At 41.1% G+C, this 21,910-nt stretch overlaps 1 protein-coding gene across 2 annotated transcripts in view; it reads left to right on the forward strand.

Annotated features, from left to right (window-relative positions):
- Positions 1-21,910, forward strand: part of UBXN7 (UBX domain protein 7) — a 58,149-nt gene that overhangs the window by 2,825 nt on the left and 33,414 nt on the right. The window contains exon 2 of one of the 2 annotated variants that reach the window (XM_047789712.1): positions 20,095-20,242. The exons of the other annotated variant lie outside the window; for it this stretch is intronic. Within the exon in view, the coding sequence (XP_047645668.1) occupies positions 20,095-20,242 (148 nt within the window). The remainder of the gene's footprint in view (positions 1-20,094; positions 20,243-21,910) is intronic. 2 annotated transcript variants of the gene reach the window in all.

Genomic DNA, 21,910 nt, shown 5'->3' on the forward strand with positions numbered 1-21,910 from the left:
AGATAACACAACATGAAATAATTTTTTTAAATTAAAAATTAAAAAAATTTTTTTTTCTTTGCCTGAAGCATGAGGAAGTTCCCAGGCCAGGGATTGAACCCTCACCATAGCAGTGATCCTCACCACTTCAGTGGATCCTTAACCTACTAGGCCACCAGGGAGCTCCAACATGAAATAACTTTGAAAAAAGGAAACACTAATCCATTCTCATAATAGCAGTATTATTTATTTCACATATTATCTTCTAGTTCTTATTTACATTCTTTTATTTCTTGAATTATTTTAAAATTATTTTTACATTTCGAATCACACATAATTTAGAATTCTGAAATTTTCATTTAACATTACATCATAAACATTTTTCCCATGATTAAACGTGTTGATAAGCAAATAGCCAAGGGAAATTACGGTTTTGTTTTGTTTTGTTTTGTTTTTGTTATTTCTTGGGCCGTCCTGTGGCATATGGAGGTTCCCAGGCTAGGGGTCAAATTGGAGCTGTAGCCACCGGCCTACACCAGAGCCACAGCAACGTGAGGTCCGAGCTGCGTCTGCAACCTACACCACAGCTCACGGCAACGCCAGATCCTTAACCCACTGAACAAGGGCAGGGACCGAACCCGCAAACTCATGGTTCCTAGTCGGATTCGTTAACCACTGAGCCACGACGGGAACTTTTTTTTTTTTTTTTTTTTAATGATGGTCTTAGAGGTGATCAAACTGAGAAGCTATGTACCTTCACCATTGATGCCATTAACGTTATTTGAAGCACATAGAAAATCGGTCCTGTTACTTTATAGTCTGCCACATTTTACCATATTACTTAGTTTGCTCTCCCATGATGTTCTCATACATGGCTTTGAATGACTGCTGACTACTTTCAGAAGTCATATCAGTTCTCAGAACATGAGAAGAGAATGTGCTGCTGGATCAGAGTGTAATTCCAAAAGAATGTTTTTTTTTAAAATGTTTTGAACCAGGGCAGTATCCCGTTAACACCTACTTGAGTTGACATCCAGCCACTCGTACAAAATAGAGATATAATGAGAATAATTCATGACATAAGAGATACATAGATGCTATAGAATAGGTAAAAATAAACACACAATCAGAATGTAGGGCCAAAATGTGGGAGAATAGAAAGCAGAGGCTGAGAAGAGTACGAGAGGTTGCTAGCATAGCATTCCATAAAGCTTTATGCATAGTAGACATTCACAAACTTGATGAAATTATGGAACCACTTTAGTTTAATCTTTCTTTAAAATTGTTGAATGAATGCATGTTAAAGAAATTAGAAACTCTAGTGTGTGTGGTGTTTGGTTTTGTGGCCAATTTCCATTCATATTTTTTCTACAATACATTTTTCTTGGGCTAGTATTAAAATGTGTTTAAGTTCTCTGTGTCAGGAAAGATAGTTGCAAGTGGTCTAGATATTAAAAGAAAGCTCTTCTAGAATTGTAAGAACTATTTTAAAGGGTGATAAGTTTGAACAGAAATTTAGGGGGGTAATAAATTTTTTTATTTGTGAATAGATTCTTACTAATAAATTCAGTTTTATTAATAGACTTCCATGTATCAGGCATGGTTGAGATACTGGGGATACTTCCATGAGCAGGACATGGTGTCTGTCCTCAGAAAAGCTTCATGGTTAATGAGAATATAGACACCTTAATAAGTATTGTAATACATTGGGATAATGGTAAGCAACTATTATAGGAGCCCAAAAGAGGGAGGTCTTCCCAGAAGAAATAATTTCTTAGCTAAGACCTGCAGAAGAGGTATTTTTGGTGGGAGAAACATGTGCAACCTGGAGGAGAGAAGAGCAGACATACACACATATAGAGAGAAGGAAAGAGAGACAATAGGTGAGGGAAATGAAATAATTCCAACTGAGTAGAGCATAGCTTGTGGGGGATGCAATGAATTGGGCTGAAGAGATAAAGGGTTATAGATTATGAAGGACCTTGTAACCCATCTTAAGAAATCTTAGCTTTATTCTGCGTGTAGTGGGAGTCAGTGAAAAGTTTTTTATCTTTTTATTTTTTGTCTGTGCCCATGGCATGCAGAAGTTCCCAGGCCAGGGATCAAGGGATAGAACCCATGCCACAGCAGTGACAACACCCGATCCCTGTGCCACCAGGGAACTCCTGAGAAGTTTTAATTAGGGGAATGGCACAGTCAGATTTGGTGTTTTCAGAAAGAACTACTTGGCAATAGTAGAGAAGAGGTAGGCATGGAGATCAGTAGAAGACTGCAATAATTGAAGGTACTGGTGTCCTGAAATAAATTAGTGGCAAAGAAGTGGACTCTGAAAGATAAGGGAAGAAGTTAGAGGAGTCTGTTTTGGATATCTGAGTATATAATGGTACAGTTTGTGAAGTTGTGGGATAGTAGAAGAGGTTTGGGGAGATGATTAGTTCAGCTTTAGATAAATTGCTGCCTGTGGGACTTCCAGATGGAGCTGATCAATAAGGAAATGTATGTTTGGGTCTAGAAAGACGAGTGATATCTAATGAGTCATATCGATGGCAGTTAAAGCTATAAAAGTGGATGGCATCTTGCAGGGGAGAGTGTCGTGTGGGAAAATAATTGGCTCTGAGACATAAAGCTGAAGAAACAAAGTGCAGAGAAGGATCAGAAGAAACCAAAGGCGAAGGAGGAAAACCAGGACAGTGTGATGGTACTTCAAACATCAGGAGTAGGGTAATACCTCAGATATTATGTAGATACTTTAGGAAATCAGAAATCATTGAATATTTGTAATTTTTCTTGGTTAGGGATGGAAGGCATCTGAGAAACCATCTTGACCCATTTCTGACTTAAAATGAGAAATTAAAGGCCCAGAGAAGTAAAGTGATTTAGAGTTACATGTCTAGGTCAGTGCCTTTCAAACTTATTGTAGGAAAGGACCCCCCCCCCAGAAAAATTTCTTTATGGGCCAATACTTTAGTAAAATGCAATAAAAATTAATTGCTTAAAAATGAAATAAAAAGAATATATACAAAATATAAGCCCAAATTCTGTTAAAGGTATAATTAGCATGCAGTAAAAGTTAACCTTTTTATGTACAACTGTAAATGTAATAAATTTCATTGAGTAATAAAAAAAATAAAATTTAACATTTTCAGTGTATAGAGTTTTCATAAGTGCATACAGCTTTTTTTCTTTTTTTCTTTTTTTTTGTTTTTCCTGCCTTTTCTAGGGTCGCACCCGTGGCATATGGAAGTTCCCAGGCTAGGGGTCGAATCAGAGCCGTAGCCGCCAGCCTGTACCACAGCCATAGCAACTTGGGATTGGAGCCACGTCTGAGACCTCTACCACAGCCCATGGCAACGCCGGATCCTTAACCCACTGAGCAAGGCCAGGGATCGAACCCGAAACCTCATGGTTCCTAGTCAGATTCGTTAACCACTGAGCCATGACGGGAACTCCTCTTTTTTCTTTTTTTAAGGCCGCACCTGCAGCACATGGAAGTTCCCAGGCTACGGGTCACATGGGAGCTGAGGCTGCCTGCTGCACCACAGCCATGTGACATGTGACCTATGCTGCAGCCTGTGGCATTTAGGGCCACACCTGCCCAGCATAGAGGTTCCCAGCCTAAGGGGGCTAATCAGAGCTGTTGCTGCTGGCCTGTGCCACAGCCACAGCAATGCCAGATCCAAGCCGAGTCTGCCACCTACACTGCAGCTCACAGCAACGCCAGATCCTTAACCCACTGAGCGAGGCCAGGGATCATGGTTCCTAGTTGGATTAGTTTCCAGTGCACCACGATGGGAACTCTGACGCTGTATGTTAATCCACTCATGGAGGCCAGGGATCAAACCAGAATCTTCGGCGTTCCCATTGTGGCTCAGCAGTTAGGAACCCAACTATTATCCATGAGGATGCACATTCGATTGCTGGCCTTGCTCAGTGAATTAAGGATCCCGCATTGCCCTGAGTAGTGTAGGTTGCAGATGCAGCTTGGATCCTGCATTATTGTAGCTGTAGCGTAGGCTGGCGGCTTTAACTCCTATTGGACCCCTAACCTGGGAACCTCCATATGCTGCAGGTGCGGCCCTAAAAAGACCAGGAAAAAACAAAAAACACCCCAAATCCTCACAGACACCGTGTCATATTCTTTACCCTCTGAGCCACAGTGGGAACTCCAGTGCATACAGTCTTTTTAAGACTGCACTCGCGGCATATGGAGGTTCCCAGGCTAGGAGTCTAATCGGAGCTACAGCTGCCGGCCTACGCCACAGCCACAGCAATGCCAGATCCAAGCCTCGTCTGTGACCTACACCGCAGTCCACAGCAGTGCCAGATCCTTGGCCCACTGAATGAGGCCAGATTGAACCGGAAAGCTCATGGTTCCTAGTCGGAATCATTTCTGTCTCACCATGATGGGAACTCCAAGTGCATACAATCTTGAACCGCAATGAAGATACAGAACAGTTCTATCCTCAAAAATTTCTTCCTGCCCCTTTGTAGTCAGCCCCTCCTCTCATCTGTAGCTAATCCTTTTGTCTATTTGTCTTTTCCAGAATGTCGTATAAATGGAATAGTTGGATTTCTTTTGAGTCTAGCTTCTTTTACTTAGCATACTGCATTTAGATTCATTCATGGTGTTGTGGTATGAGTAGTTCTTTCCTTTTTATTTGTAAATAATATACCATTCTATGGATATACTGCAATTTGTTTATCCATTCATTAAATGAATAATTGTGTGGTTTCTTGTTTGGGAGATTATAAATAAAGTTGCTAAAAACATTAGTGTACAAATGTGTGAATGTAAGTTTTCATTTCCTTTGGATAATACCTAGGAGTGGGAATATATGATAGGTTTGTATCTTTAAGAAATTGCCATACTCAGAGGAAATGAATCCGACTAGTATCCATGAGGATGCAGGTTCGATCCCTGGCTTCGCTCAGTGGATTAAGGATCCAGTGTTGCTGTGAGCTGTGGTGTAGATTGAAGATGTGGTTTGAATATGACGTTGCTGTGGCTGTGGTATTGGGTGGCAGCTGCAGCCCTCATTTGACCCCTAGCCTGGGAAATTCCATATGCTGAGGGTGCGGCCCTAAAACGCAAAAAAAGAAAGAAATTGCCATACTGTTTTCCAAAGTCTCTACATATACCATTTTTCATTCCTGTCACCAATGTATAGTAGTTCTAGTTGCCCATATTTTTAATTTTCTGTAGTTGTTTTAATAGATGTGTGATTGTGTGGCAATGTGATTTAATTCTCATTCTTTGATGACTAATGATATTGGGAGGTTTTTTCATAGGATAATTTGCCATCCAAAAATCTCCCAAGCCCAGCCTTTATAATATTAGAGACAATGGACAAAATTATCAGATTGTTATAAAGGAGTCTCAATGCTTACACTAGAATTTCTGTTTTTATCTTGTCACGTACTAGTATAGGTGTCCAGTCTGAGGACCATACTTGGGATAGCACTGGTCTAGGTAATGGCAGAACAGAGGCTAGAACTATCATGTCTTTACTCCCAGGCCATGCATTTTCCACCATATCACTAACTTTCTTTACTATGGTTTTCTTTTGTTTATCTAACAAAAGTTAGTTTTGTTAATCTATCTCCAACTTAATCATCTCATTCCTCTTATACTTACTAAAGTTAGTTTTCTGCGTATAATTTTTTTTACCAATCCACTTTTAAATTTTCTTGAAAAATTCCTGACATTACAGAATTAAATTGAAGTGCATTCATAGTCTACTCTTAGATTATCATGACAAAAACAATTCATGAGCACCTCCCCAAAAAAACCCCCCCAAACCAAACAACCCTACCAGTGAGAAACTTAAAAAACTAAACATTGGGTGTTCCCATCCTGGCTCAGCGGAAACAAATCTGTCTAGGATCCATGAGGATGCAGGTTCAATCCCTGGCCTTGCTCAGTAGGTTGGGAATCTGACGTTGCCATGAGATGTGGTGTAGTTTGCAGATGCGGCACAGCATGGCTGTGGCTGTGCTGTGTAGGCCAGCAGCTGTAGCTCCAATTAGACCCCTAACCTGGGAACCTCCATATGCTGCAGGTGCGGCCCTAAAAAGACCAGGAAAAAACAAAAAACACCCCAAATCCTCACAGACACCGTGTCATATTCTTTACCCTCTGAGCCACAGTGGGAACTCCAGTGCATACAGTCTTTTTAAGACTGCACTCGCGGCATATGGAGGTTCCCAGGCTAGGAGTCTAATCGGAGCTACAGCTGCCGGCCTACGCCACAGCCACAGCAATGCCAGATCCAAGCCTCGTCTGTGACCTACACCGCAGTCCACAGCAGTGCCAGATCCTTGGCCCACTGAATGAGGCCAGATTGAACCGGAAAGCTCATGGTTCCTAGTCGGAATCATTTCTGTCTCACCATGATGGGAACTCCAAGTGCATACAATCTTGAACCGCAATGAAGATACAGAACAGTTCTATCCTCAAAAATTTCTTCCTGCCCCTTTGTAGTCAGCCCCTCCTCTCATCTGTAGCTAATCCTTTTGTCTATTTGTCTTTTCCAGAATGTCGTATAAATGGAATAGTTGGATTTCTTTTGAGTCTAGCTTCTTTTACTTAGCATACTGCATTTAGATTCATTCATGGTGTTGTGGTATGAGTAGTTCTTTCCTTTTTATTTGTAAATAATATACCATTCTATGGATATACTGCAATTTGTTTATCCATTCATTAAATGAATAATTGTGTGGTTTCTTGTTTGGGAGATTATAAATAAAGTTGCTAAAAACATTAGTGTACAAATGTGTGAATGTAAGTTTTCATTTCCTTTGGATAATACCTAGGAGTGGGAATATATGATAGGTTTGTATCTTTAAGAAATTGCCATACTCAGAGGAAATGAATCCGACTAGTATCCATGAGGATGCAGGTTCGATCCCTGGCTTCGCTCAGTGGATTAAGGATCCAGTGTTGCTGTGAGCTGTGGTGTAGATTGAAGATGTGGTTTGAATATGACGTTGCTGTGGCTGTGGTATTGGGTGGCAGCTGCAGCCCTCATTTGACCCCTAGCCTGGGAAATTCCATATGCTGAGGGTGCGGCCCTAAAACGCAAAAAAAGAAAGAAATTGCCATACTGTTTTCCAAAGTCTCTACATATACCATTTTTCATTCCTGTCACCAATGTATAGTAGTTCTAGTTGCCCATATTTTTAATTTTCTGTAGTTGTTTTAATAGATGTGTGATTGTGTGGCAATGTGATTTAATTCTCATTTCTTTGATGACTAATGATATTGGGAGGTTTTTTCATAGGATAATTTGCCATCCAAAAATCTCCCAAGCCCAGCCTTTATAATATTAGAGACAATGGACAAAATTATCAGATTGTTATAAAGGAGTCTCAATGCTTACACTAGAATTTCTGTTTTTATCTTGTCACGTACTAGTATAGGTGTCCAGTCTGAGGACCATACTTGGGATAGCACTGGTCTAGGTAATGGCAGAACAGAGGCTAGAACTATCATGTCTTTACTCCCAGGCCATGCATTTTCCACCATATCACTAACTTTCTTTACTATGGTTTTCTTTTGTTTATCTAACAAAAGTTAGTTTTGTTAATCTATCTCCAACTTAATCATCTCATTCCTCTTATACTTACTAAAGTTAGTTTTCTGCGTATAATTTTTTTTACCAATCCACTTTTAAATTTTCTTGAAAAATTCCTGACATTACAGAATTAAATTGAAGTGCATTCATAGTCTACTCTTAGATTATCATGACAAAAACAATTCATGAGCACCTCCCCAAAAAAACCCCCCCAAACCAAACAACCCTACCAGTGAGAAACTTAAAAAACTAAACATTGGGTGTTCCCATCCTGGCTCAGCGGAAACAAATCTGTCTAGGATCCATGAGGATGCAGGTTCAATCCCTGGCCTTGCTCAGTAGGTTGGGAATCTGACGTTGCCATGAGATGTGGTGTAGTTTGCAGATGCGGCACAGCATGGCTGTGGCTGTGCTGTGTAGGCCAGCAGCTGTAGCTCCAATTAGACCCCTAGCCTGGGAACCTCCATATGCTGCAGGTGTGGCCCTAAAAAGACCAAAAATAAACCCCTAAATACTGATTTCAGCATTAACAGCTGAGCAGAGAAAGGAATTAAAATGCTTTAATTAAAAAATTAAAGTGAATGATAAAGAGAAAATTTACAAATGTTTTTGACTGTTCAGAAACCTTATGTATATGAATTTTTTTTTTTTTTTTTTGGTCATGGCATGTGGAAGTTTCTGGGCCAGGATTGAACCCAAGCCATAGCAGTGACAGTGCTGGATCCTGTAACCTGATGTGCCATGAGAGAACTCCAAATTAAAAAAAAAAATTTTCTATTCTTGAGTACTTAAAAACTCCAGGATGGGAGACTGATGAGGAGGATCAACTTTCATCTTATTTTTTGCAACTATCATGACTCCCATTTCCTTGGTGTATAGTCTGGCTTTTTTTCTTATCACTCGTAGGAAAAATGTAGAACCAAAAAGTAGCTGCTTTGTATCCCTGTCATTTCTATGCTCTATCCCTGGGAGGAATTTTTAAAATTTTCTTTCTTTAAAAAAAAAAAACAAACAAACTGTGATTTCCATACTTAGGTTCCTTGATGGTATATTCTTTTGGCATCAGAAGTAGTGTAGAGAATCGGTATAAGAGACCACTAAAGTTTGGAATGTCTCTTGATTCTTTCTTCCAACTGTGATGGAGACATAGACTACATGACAAGTTTTGGGCAATTTCCTATATCAAGTAATTAATGGAGAGAGTGTATAAACTAAGAGGCAGCAGGAAGGAGATGGCCACTGATAAAATGTGTGCCACAAGCTAGTTAATGCCCTTTGGTGCCATTAGCAAGCCTAAAGCAGATGGAAGGATGAAAAGGTAATGGATAAATAAAAAGAGTGCATGTGGTGAGAAACATTAAAGTGGAACTCCTGCCATAGATATGGATTACTAGGTGTTACGGACTGAATTTTTGTGTCCTTCCCAATATTCATATTATGAAATCCTGACCCCCAGTGTGATGGTATTAAGAGGTGGGGGTCTTTGGGGAGTGGTTGGTCATGAGGGTTGAGTCCTTATGAATGGGATTATTGTCCTTAAAAAAGAGACCCCAGGGAGCTATCTGGCTCCTTCTATCATGTGAGTATACAGCCAGAAGACAGCTGTCAGCCAGCGAGGAAGCGGTCTGCACCGAACACCAAATCTGCTGGAGCTTTGGTCTTGTAGCTTCACAGTCTCCAGAACTGTGAGAAATAAATGTCGGTTGTTTAAGCCACCCAGTCTATGGTATTTTTGTTAACAGCAGCTGTAATAAAATAAGACACTGGGTTAGATTAAGCTATCCTGCTGCTACCTGTAATAAGCCCATGAACAGGTTTACAGATAGTTTAAATCTGCAAGCTTTTTTTTATTAGGTTTCTCCCTGCCTCCCTTTTTTTCATTTTTGGCTGCCCCTTGTGGTACATGGAGCTCCTGGGCCAGGGATTAGATTGGAGCTGCAGTCAAGACCTAAGCCACAGCTGCAGCAATACTGGTTTCTTAACCACTCTGCTGGGCTGGGAATCAAACCCTCCTCTCAGCGCTCTCAAGACATTGCTGATCCTATTATGCCACAGTGAGAGCGCCTCTCTTTCCCTTTTAAAGAAGATGTTTTTTTTGTGAATGAACTACATTAAAAATTTTAAATTTCAAAATGAATAAAAAATAAAAAAGACATGTTCACATTTTGAATATAAGATGTTGAGTTTTTTTTGACAGCTGACCCATCAAAATTATTACCTCAGAATAAATAGGTAAAATTTATAACTTGATTAAATTTGTTTATCACTGTTGCTTTCCTCTATATCATTTAGCCCTTTTTGCTTATCCTCTGCCCTCTCAGTTAACCTTCTGTTCCTCTTTAGCTAAGTGGAAGTGTTGTTGGCATTTTGACTAGGACAGTTTTTGGTTGTGTGGGACTGTTTCATTCATTGAAGAAGATTTAGCACTTGTATTAGTTTCCTGTGTAACAAATTACCACAAACTGCATTGCTTAACACACATTTATCATCTCACAGTTCTGGAGGCCAAAAGTCTGAAATAAAGGTGCAAGCATTCTTTAGGGAAGGGGGGATATTTTCCAACCCTACTAAAACACTCCTGGCTTCTCTCCACTGAATACCAGTGGTGTCCCACGTCCCCCAGTCATGAAACACTAAAAATAGCCTCTCACATTACTAAATGCCTCTCCTACCTCCCAACATGAAGAAACACTGGAACCTTCAATTATCCGTCAGTTATCTCTGTTTCTAAAGTGATACACTAAGTGATACAAGTGATAAACTAAGAATGTCTAATTTATATAAGCACAGATGGCTCAGATTATTTGGCTTTATTTTAGAAAGGGAATGGTGTAGTTTGTTTCTTGGGTCCCTCTCTAGTACTACCTTCCTCAGTCTTACCAGGATTTTAGCATGTGCCTCTTTAAAAAAAAATCTTCATAGGATTTCAAAAACACCTTTCTTTGTAAAGCTCTTAGGTCACTATCCTGACAAGCTCCAATAATGGAAGTTATCCTGTCAAATTGTAAACAGTTACATGATAGGGCCATCCCCAGGATATGCTGCCTATGGCTTAGCCTTCCAGCACTGAAATGATTAAGTGAGGATTATAGATAGAATGGCAATTCTGAGCCTTGAGTGTTGACACCATCTGCCCCCTGCCTCAAATATCACAGTTGTTATTTCCTCTATTATAGTTTTATTTTTGTGTCTTAAAAGTAATTCTTCATATAGTCCCTTTTAGTAAATTATATTTTAACCTATCGTCCAGTAGACCTGTGGGCCTATGAAATTTTGGAGTACTTAACTATACTTTTGTTTTCCTTTCTCTCTATATCAGCTCTTGATGCCTTTCCTCAGTCACACTGGAATGCTGTCTAGTAGTTACACATTTCTTTGGAGCAGGTCCCTTTTGTGTATGTTTTACTCTTTATCTGTAACATTTCAGTTTTTTTTTTTTTTTAAGAGTAATATTTTTTGCGTTTTTATACCACTTTAAAACAATGAATGTTGGAGTTCCTGTCGTGGCTTAGCGTTAGCAAACCCAACTAGTATCCATGAGGACTTGGGTTCGATCCCTGACCTCTCTCAGTGGGTTGGGAATCCAGCATTGCTCAGAGCTGTGGTGTAGGTCGCAGACTTGGCTCAGATCCCGAGTTGCTATGGCAGTGGTGTAGGCTGGTAGCTGCAGCTCCGATTTGACCCCTAGCCTGGGAACCTCCACATGCCTTGCGTGCGGCCCGAAAAAGACCAAAAAAAAAAAAAGGGAAATAAATTTTTAACATGAATGAAACATATGTTCATAGCATCAGATTAGTGAGGGAAGGAAAACAGCAAGATGTCTTACTCTGCCTGTGTACTCTGACGTAATGTGGTTCTTCATAGCTGTATATAAATATTCACACTTCAGGAATTCCTGTTGTGGTGCAGTGGAAACAAATCCGACTAGGAACCATGAGGTTGCGGGTTCAATCCATGGGCTCGCTCAATGGGTTAAGGATCCGGTGTTGCTATGTGCTTTGGTGTAGGTCGCAGATGTGGCTCCGATCTGGCATTGCTGTGGCTGTGGTGTAGGCCAGCGGCTATAGCTCTGATTTGACCCCTGGGCTGGGAACCTCCACATGCGTGGGTGTGGCCCCCAAAAGACAAAAATAAATAAATAAATAAATAAATATTCACACTTAATACGTCCAGTATTTTTCATTTTATTTCATTGGTGTATCACTTAACTACCTTATAACTTGGGACAGTCTTTTTTAAGCTTTATCAAAGTATAGTTAATTTACAAGGTTGTGATAATTTCTGCTGTACAACAAAGTGACCCAGGAGAGTTCCCATTGGAACTCAGTGTGGCTCAGTGGTAACAAACTCAACTAATATCTTTGCGAACCATGGGTTCGATCCCTGGCCTTGTTCAGCCGGTTAAGGATCTGGTGTTGCTGTCACTGTAAGTCACAGATACAGCTCACCGATTCGACCCCTAACCTGGGAACTTGGTATGCTGCAAGTGTGGCTCTAGAAAAAAAGCCGACAAAGTGGACAAAGTGACCCAGTCATGCGTATACACACAACCTTTCTCTCTTGGATTCTTTTCCCACCTAGATTTTCCTTTTTTTTTTTTTTGGTCTTTTTGCCTTTTCTAGGGCCGCTCCCGCGGCATGTGGAGGTTCCCAGGCTAGGGGTTGAATCGGAGCTGTAGCCACCAGCCTACGCCAGAGCCACAGCAACGCGGGATCCGAGCCGTGTCTTCGACCTACATCCCAGCTCATGGCAACGCCGGATCCTTAACCCACTGAGCTAGGGCAGGGATCGAACCTGCAACCTCATGGTTCCTAGTCGGATTCATTAACCACTGCGCCACGATGGGAACTCCTCCTACATAGATTATCACAGAATACTGTGTAGAGTTCTGTGCACTATACAGCAGGTCCCCACTGACTAGTCATTCCATGTACCTCAGTGTGTATATGCCAGTCCCAAAGCCCCAGTCCATCCCTCCAACCCCTTTACCTGTCCCCTTTGGTAATCAGAAGTTTTTCAAAGTCTGTAAGTCTGTTTCTGTTCTGCAGATAAGTTCATTTGTATCCTTTTTCTGTTTGGTTTTTTTTTTTTTAGGGCCACACTAGAGGCATTTGGAGGTTCCCAGGCTAGGGGTCCAGTTGGAGCTACAGCTGCCGGCCTACACCATAGCCACAGCAACATCAGATCTGAGCCAAGTCTGTGACCTATACCACAGCTCTCAGCAACGCCTGATCCCTAACCCGCTCAGTGAGGTTAGGGATTGAACCCACAACCTCATGGTTCTGAGTCGGATTCATTTCCGCTGCACCACGACAGGAACTCCCCCCCCCCCACCCCCTGCCTTTTTTTTTTAAGATTCCACATATAGGTGATATCATATGATGGGATGATTTATTTTTATTAACAGCCAACTATTTGCCAATAAGGAGCTATGCCCAGTTCTTTTTTTTTTTTTTTTTTTTTTGCTTTAGGTCCGCAATCGCTGCATATGGGGGTTCCCAGGCTAGGGGTTGAATCGGAGCAGCAGCTGCTAGCCTATACCACAACCACAGCAATGCAGGATCCGAGCCACGTCTGCAGCCTACACCATAGCTCACAGCAGCGCCGGATCCTTAACCCATGCACAGAACAAGGCCAGGGATCAAACCTGCATCCTCATGGATCCTGGTCGGGTTCGTTAACCACAGAACCATGAAGGGAACTCCCTGTGCCCAATTCTTTAATGTGAATTTTATTAATCCACATAAGCACTTCATGAAGTTGGTAATACCCCCATTTTATAACTGAGGAAGCTGAGGGCGGGGGAAATTAGTAACTAGCTCTAAGTCACAAATAGTAAATGACAGAATTAGAATTCAGACTTAGATTTATCTGATAGTATCCAGGCTCTTAATGACTATATATTATACCCCTCTGAGACCAGAAGGAAATGTGAAGAATATTTTCTCTTCCTTATGGATATAGGACTGGGCAGAGGATTTTTTTTTTTTTTTTTTCCGCTGCCCTGTGGCATATGGAAGTTCCTGGGCTGGATCTGGGCCACAGAACTGCAACCTATGCTGTAGCTACAGCAGTACTGGATCTGTTACCCCATTGTGCTGGGCCAGGGATTGGACCTGTGCCTCCTCAGTGATGTGAGCTGCTGCAGTTGGATTCTTAATCCACTGTGCCACAGTGGGAACTCTGACACAGAACTTTTAAACTAACATTTAAGAAGTACAATAGGGCGCAGTGGTTAACGAATCCGACTAGGAACCATGAGGTTTCGGGTTTGGTCCCTGCCCTTGTTCAGTGGGTTAACGATCCGGCGTTGCCATGAGCTGTGGTGTAGGTTGCAGACACGGCTCAGATCCTGCGTTGCTGTGGCTCTGGCGTAGGCCGGTGGCTACAGCTCCGATTAGACCCCTAGCCTGGGAACCTCCATATGCCGCGGGAGCGGCCCAAGAAATAGCAACAACAACAACAACAAAAGACAAAAGAAAAAAAAAAGAAGAAGAAGTACAATAGGAGTTTCCATTGTGGCTCAGTGGTTATGAACCCAATTAGTATCCATGAGGACGTGATTTGGATCCTTGGCCCTGCTCAATGGGTTGAGTATCCGGCATTGCCGTAGAGCTGTGGTGTAGGTCACAGATGCCACTCAGATCCCCAGTTGCTGTGGCTGTGGCTAGGCCGGCTCCGATTTCACCCCTAGTCTGGGAACCTTCATATGCTGCGGGTTCAGCCCTAAAAAGACAAAAAAAAAAAAAAAAAGAAATAATTGACGAACTAATAATACCTAGGATTTTTCTTGAGCATACATGAACTAGATGAAGGGAGATAAGGAGAATAAGGATATTTCAAGCATGTAATTTGGTATGAATTTTGTAGGATGGGGAAGAGGAGTGGCAAAGCCAGAGAGAGAAGTTGAGGCCTGAACTTATCTATAGGTTATAAGGGCTTTGGAATTTGTACTGTAGGTATTACAGAGCTATTAAAGAATTTTTTTGTTTCTTTAGGACTGCACTGGCAGCATATGGAAGTTTCTAGGATAGGGGTCAAATCTGAACTGTAGCTGCCAGCCTTTGCCACAGCCACAGAAACAGGGGATCGCAGCTGTGTCTTTGAGTATACTGCAGCTCCTGGTGATGCAGGATCCCTGACTCACTGAGCGAGGCCAGGGATTGAACCTGAATCCTCATGGGTGCTAGTCAGGTTTGTAACTGTGGAGACACAATGAGAACTCTGGCAGGAGTTATCTTCACAGAATTTATAGCAAGGGTTCTTGGAGAGTCAGATTTCTTCCCCTGTGGTCTTGTAAAACTTCAAGTCAATAGTGTATTTTATTTTTATTTTTAAAAATATTTTTCTTTTTTCTATTATAGTTGATTTATAAGGTTCTGTCAATTTCTGCTGTACAGCAGTCACCCAGTCATTCTCATATATGTATATGTATATATATATATACATATACATATATACACACACACACATTTTCTCACATTATTCTCCATCGTGTTCCATCACAAGTGACTAGATACAATTCCCTGTGCTATCCAGCAGGGTCTCATTGCTTATCCACTCCAAATGCAGTAGTTTGCATCTACTAGCCCCAGACTCCCAGTCCATCTCCCTCCCTCCCCTCCCCCTGGGCAACCACAAGTCTATTCTCCAAGTCCATGACTTTGTTTCTTTTCTGTAGATAGGTGCATTTGCACCATATATTAGATTATGGGTATAAGTGATATCGTATGATATTTGTCTTTCTCTTTCTGACTGACTTCAGTTAGTGTGTTTGTCTCTAATTCTATCCATGTTGCTGCAAATGGCATTAACTTGTTCTTTTTTATGGCTGAGTAGTAGTTCATTGTGTATATATACCACATCTTTTTTTTTTTTTTGTCTTTTTGCCATTTCCAGGGCCACTTCCGCGGCATATGAAGGTTCCCAGGCTAGGGGTCCAATCAGAGCCGTAGCCGCCGGCCTACACCACAGCCACAGCAACTCGGGATCCAAGCCACGTCTGTGACTTACACCACAGCTCATGGCGACGCCGGATCGTTAACCCACTGAGCAAGGCCAGGGACGGAACCCGCAACCTCATGGTTCCTAGTTGGATTCGTTAACCACTGAGTCACGATGGGAACTCCAATACCACATCTTCTTAATCCATTCATCTGTTGATGGACATTTAAGTTGTTTCCATGTCTTGGCTATTGTGAATAGTGCTGCAATGAACATAAGGGTGCATGTGTATATTTTATAATGAAAGTTTTGTCAGGATATTGTGAATAGTGCTGCAGTGAACATAAGGGTGCATGTATCTTTTTTAATGAAAGTTTTGTCAGGAGTGGGATTTCTGGGTTATATGGTAGTTCTATATTTAGTTTTCTGTGATGCCTCCATACTGTTTTCTATAGTAGTTGTACCAATTTACATTTTCACCAACAGTGAAGGAGGGTACCTTTTTCTCCACACCCTCTCCAGTGTTTGTTATTTGTTGACTTGTTATGATGGCCATTCGGTCAATAGTGTATTTTAAGTAGCCCCCGTTTGGTAGTCTCCTTGGATAAGTTGCAAAATCTACCAAATCATCTCCTATTAGAAGGAATATACCTTCAATCCAGGCTTCAAAAATCTGCAGATTAAAATTCCAGTGCACTTGAGATCATTGTCAAAAAAAAAAAAACCACCACAGAATGCACTAAAACCATGGCACTGTAAAAGCCAGCGGAAACAAGAGGCAGTTACCTCTAGAGATGGTAGGAAGTTTATATTTTATTTATTTATTTATTTGTTAAAAAAATTTTTTTTGTCTTTTTAGGGCCATACCCATGGCATATGGAGGTTCCCAGGCTGGGGTCCAATCAGAACCGTAGCCGCCGGCCTACACTAGAGCCACAGCAATGAGGGATCCGAGCTGCGTCTGCAACCTACACCACAGCTCACGGCAACTCTGCATCCTTAACCCACCGAGCAAGGCCAGGGATCGAACCTCATGGTTCCAGTCAGATTTGTTTCTGCTGTACCACGACAGGAACTCCTATATTTTATCTTAGTAATTTCGGTTAGTTTAATGTATTTGAAGAAATGAAAGGATTGAAATATGAGTATAAAGTAAGGATATCTGAAACATGACCAAGCAGATTGGGAGAAAAAAAATAACCCAGAACTTCTAGTTGTAAAAAATTAACAAGTTAAAAGCTCAGTGAACAGGATTTCTCATTGTGGCTCAAGTGGTCACAAACCCCACTAGTATCTCTGAGGACAAGGGTTCAATCTCTGGCCTCGCTCAGTGGGTTAGGGATCTGTCATTGTCATGAGCAGTGGTGTAGGTCGCACATGCGACTTGGACCTGGCATTGCTATGGCTGTGACGTAGGCCAGCAGCTTCAGCTCTGATTTGACCCCTAGCCCGTGGCCCTAAAAAGCAAAAAATCCCCACAAAACAAAAAAACCTCAGTGAACAGGTGAAAAACAAATTGGCACAGCATAGCATGAAAAGTCCTAACATACATCTAATTGGAGTTCTAGAAGGACATAGTGTGAACTGAGGAGTAAGGTAATTGTTAAATAGAAATGTTTGCAAAGTGATAAAAATTCAGAAAAATCTCTCAGAATTGATAAAAGATAAGTCATCAGGTCGAAATCTTATGAATCCCAAGGAGGATAAATAAAATCAGCCCCAGCAAATTAGAGTGAAACTGCAGAAGACCAAAGACAGAGAAGATCTTAAAAGCAACTGAGAGAAACAACAGATTGCAATAAAAATGTTTTTCTTTAGTCTGGCAACTTTTTCCCAGAAGTAACAACAGAAGACACTGGAATGCTGTCATCAATATACTGAAAGTAGCTGTTAGCCTTAAAATAGAATATCCAGTGAAACTGTCTTTCAGGAGTGGTAGCAAAATAAAGGCATTGTTAGACCAAAACAACAGCAACAAAAATCCCTCTAACTCAACCCGCCCCGCCACTGGATCTCACTGGTTGGAGACTCTGGGACACAATTGTGGTAGAAGGAAGGTCATCCGGAACGGAAAACCTGAGATTTTTTTTTCCTTTTCTGTTATAGTTTATTACAGGTAGTTCCTAGGACCTGAGATGCTTTTTCTTTCTTTTTACAGCCACACCTGAGTCATATGGAAGTTCCCAGGCCAGGGGTCGAATAGGAGATGCAGCTGTGGTTTACACCACAGATTGCAGCATGCCAGATTCTTAACCCTCCGAGCGAGGCCAGGGGTGGAACCAACATCCTCAGAGAGACAATGTTGGGTTCTTAACCTGCTGAGTCTCAGTGGGAATTCTGACCTGAGATGCCTTTTTTTTTTTTTTGCCTTTTTAGGGCTGCATATGGAAGTTCCCAGGTTGGGGTTGAATCAGAGCTACAGCTGCCGGCCTACACCACAGCCACAGCAGTATGGGATCTGAGCACGTCTGTGACCTATACCACAGCTCAAGGCAACACCAGATTCTTAACCCACTGAACAAGGCCAGGGATCAAACCCAAGTCCTCGTGAATACTAGTCAGATTCATTACCACTGAGTCAGGACGGGAACTCCCTGAGATGCTTTTTAATGCCCACAAAATGTCCCACCAAATAGATGCTACAATTTACTTCTGTTAGACACTTATATTGTCTACAGGTTTTCAGTATTAACAAGCTATACTAGACATGTTTATGCATGTATTTTATACAGATTTACTTAGACTTTTTATGTAGGTTTATTTAGACTAAAAGCCGAAATTACTGGGTCAGAAAGTAAAAAAATTTTTATTTCTTTGTAGGGAGTGTTTTTGTTTTTTTTTTTTGTCTTTTGTCTTTTTTTTGTTGTTGTTGTTGCTATTTCTTGGGCCGCTCCCGCGGCATATGGAGGTTCCCAGGCTAGGGGTTGAATCGGAGCTGTAGCCACCGGCCTATGCCAGAGCCACAGCAGCGCGGGATCCGAGCTGCGTCTGCGACCTACACCACAGCTCACGGCAACTCGGGATCGTTAACCCACTGAGCAAGGGCAGGGACCGAACCCGCAACCTCATGGTTCCTAGTGGGATTTGTTAACCACTGCGCCACGACGGGAACTCCGGGAGTGTTTTTTATTACATAATAATCATTTTTATTTCTAGTGATCAGTCTGTTCAAATGAGCTATTTTTTCTTCTTCTTTTTTTTTTTTTGCTTGCTTTTTAGGGCCACACCTGAGGCATATGGAAGTTCCTAGGCTAGGGGTCCGAATTGGAGCTACAATTGCTGGCCTACACAACAGCCACAGCAATGTGGAATCCAGGCTGCATCTGTGACCTACACCACAGCTTACTTACAGCAATGCTGGATCCCTTACCCACTGATCGAGGCCAGAGATCAAACCCACATCCTCATGGATACTAGTTGGGATTTGTTTTCTGCTGTGCCACAGTGGGAACTCCGATCTGTTTCTTCCTGATTCAGTTTTGGTGGGCGGTATGTCTCTAGAAAGTTGTCTGTTTCTTCTAGGTTGTCAAATTTATTGGCATATTACTGTTCATAGTATTAACAGTTTTTTTTTTTTTTGTGTATTTCTGCAGTATTCGTTGATGTTCCTCCTTTTTCATTTCTTATTTTGTTTATTTGGGTTCTCTCTTCTTGGTGAATCTGGCCAGAGGTTTGTCAGTTTTTGTTTACTCTTTCAAGACCCAGCTCTTGGTTTTATTGTTTTTTTTTTTTTTTTCCATTTTTGGCTTCTCCAAGGCATATGGAGCTCCTGGGCCAGGGCTCAGATCCCAGCTGCAGTTGCAACCCAAGCCCACTGTGTTGGGCCAGGGATCAAGCCTGCGACCCAGCCCTTCCAAGATACCTCCAATTCCATTGCACCATGACTGGAGTTCTATTGTTTTTTTAGTCTCTATTTTATTGATTTCCTCTCTGATCTTTTGGTTTCCTTCCTTCTGCTGACTTAGGTTTTTTTTTTCCTAGAATATTTTTATTTCTTGATACATGTTATAAAATTATTTTCTTAAAGAGCTTTACCAGTTTATGTTACATCGAATAGTTTATGCTGGCTTTACTGTACAAATGAGTTAAGTGTGTGATAGAGCCAGTTTTAAATGATGAAGAATCATGTTTCTTACCAGATTTTGACTTATTTATATCTTTGACAAGTGTCCCATCTCCCTTTTCTCCTGTTGTTGTTAAAATGCTTCCTTAATAGAAACCGAAATTGCTAATTGAAATGCATTCATTCTCTTGATGTATTTCTGACTTTCTAGAACGTAGTTTTTCTTTTTCAGTTTATTAACAAATACATACTTTGTCCATTTAAAGAAGTGGCAAATAAATACTTTTATTTTTTGTTTTATTATGAAGGAAGACTACTATTTTAATGCTGCCGCTTTCTAGCTCTATATTTCACAGTAAGCAGCCAATAGTGTAGAAGTAAACAAACAGGGTTTTTTTTTTTTTTTTTAAATCATTCATTCTAAAGTGGGAAAAGTATTACCAATTTGCTTGGGAATTCTATATTCTAATGTGAACTGAATGTAAGAAGGATTTTTTTTAAAAAAACCTTTTTCTTGTTTTTATACTATTTCAGGTGCAAGTGAAAGTGTAGGGAAACATATGCTTGAAGCCTGCAACAATAATCTGGAGATGGCAGTCACTATGTTTTTGGATGGTGGAGGAATCGCTGAAGAGCCCAGTACCAGTTCAGCAAGTGTTTCCACTGTCAGACCACACACAGAGTATGAATTTATTATTTATTATTAGGAGCTACTTCTGCCAAAATTGAGTGGTTATATTTTTATCAGTTAGGTTAATTATCTATTGTTGAACAAATTGAACATTAAAAGCATCTGAAAGTGTCATATAGAAATTTTTATGCTTATATGCTTTAAATTCTCTAGAGCAATGTCCAAGTCTTATTATTTAATTCTCAGAAGAATCCTATAGGCTGGTATTATTACCCACATTTTATAGAGGAAGCCAAAAGATAGCCATTTTTCCAAGCTCTACGGCAATTAAGTAGCAAATACAGAAGTAAAGCCCAATAAAACTTAGATTTCTAGATTTTAGATTTTCCTGTATTATCCCAGGAAAGTTTTGAGCTGTCACGAAAAACTTTTGAAAAAAATTCTAATCCTGGAGTTTCCATCGTGGCTCAGTGTTAACGAACCTGACTAGCATCCATGAGGACACAGGGTTGATCCCTGGCCTTGCTCAGTGGGCTGAGGATCCAGCGTTGCCATGAGCTGTGGTGTAGGCCAGCAGCTACAGCTCTGATTTGCCCCCTAGCCTGAGAACCTCCACATGCTGCGGGTGTGGCCCTGAATAGACAGAGGACTAAAAAAAAAAAAAAAAAAAATCTAGTCCCTTATACCTTAAATAGCCACATGTAGCTAATCATTAGAAGCACCTTCATCATATAGAACTGTAATATGTAGCGAATAGTAACAAATGGTAAATAATTTGGTGCTTTCTTGTCTTTTATTTGACACCAACGCAGGTTTGAAATGAATATCCTTTAGGCACAATTCCAGTAGTCAGAAATATTAGAGATGAGAGTTCCCCATTGTGGCTCAGCAGAAATGAACCCAACTAGTATCCATGAGAACTCGGGTTCCATCCCTGGCCCTGCTCAATGGGTTAAGGATCTGGTGTTGCCGTGACCTGTAGTGTAGGTCAAGACACAGCTCGGATCCTGTGTTTCTCTGGCTTTGGTGTAGGTTTGCACCTGTAGCTCTGATTCAGCCCCTAGCCTGGGACCTTCCATATGCAGTGGATGTAGCTCTAAAAAAAAAAAGAGAGAGAGAGAAATGAATGTTACTCAAAGGAAAAAACACTGATTTTTAAAACGGAATTTCAAAGATCCTTAAATGAGACTAATACTCATAGCCCTTTATAACTCTTCAATGTTTACAACGTGAGATACTAAGTGAGAAGAATCCTCTTAAATAGGAATAGGCAAAAGACATGGCTTTTAATTAATTTATTTATGGCTGCTCCTGAAGCATATAAAAGTTCTTGGGTCTGTCATCCAACCCATGCCACAGCAGTAACCAGAGTCCCAGCAGTGACAACAATGAATCCTTAGCCTGCTGAGCCACCAGAGGACTCTTGTGGATTTTATTTTTACTAAATTCATTTTTACAAAGCCAAATAAGCATTCAGGACATGATTGCCTTTTTTTTTTTCTTTCCCCCTTTTTTTGTCTTTTTAGGGCCACATCCGAGGCATATAGAGGTTCCCAGGCTAGGGGTCCAGTTGGAGCTGTAGTCGCTGGCCTACGCCAGAGCCACAGCAAGATGGGATCCGAGCCACGTCTGTGACCCACACCACAGCTCACGGCAACGCTAGATCCTTAACCCACTGAACAAGGCCAGGGATTGAACCAGCATTCTCATGGATGCTAG

Source organism: Phacochoerus africanus, chromosome 1, assembly GCF_016906955.1.
Source record: "Phacochoerus africanus isolate WHEZ1 chromosome 1, ROS_Pafr_v1, whole genome shotgun sequence".
NCBI lineage: Eukaryota > Metazoa > Chordata > Mammalia > Artiodactyla > Suidae > Phacochoerus > Phacochoerus africanus.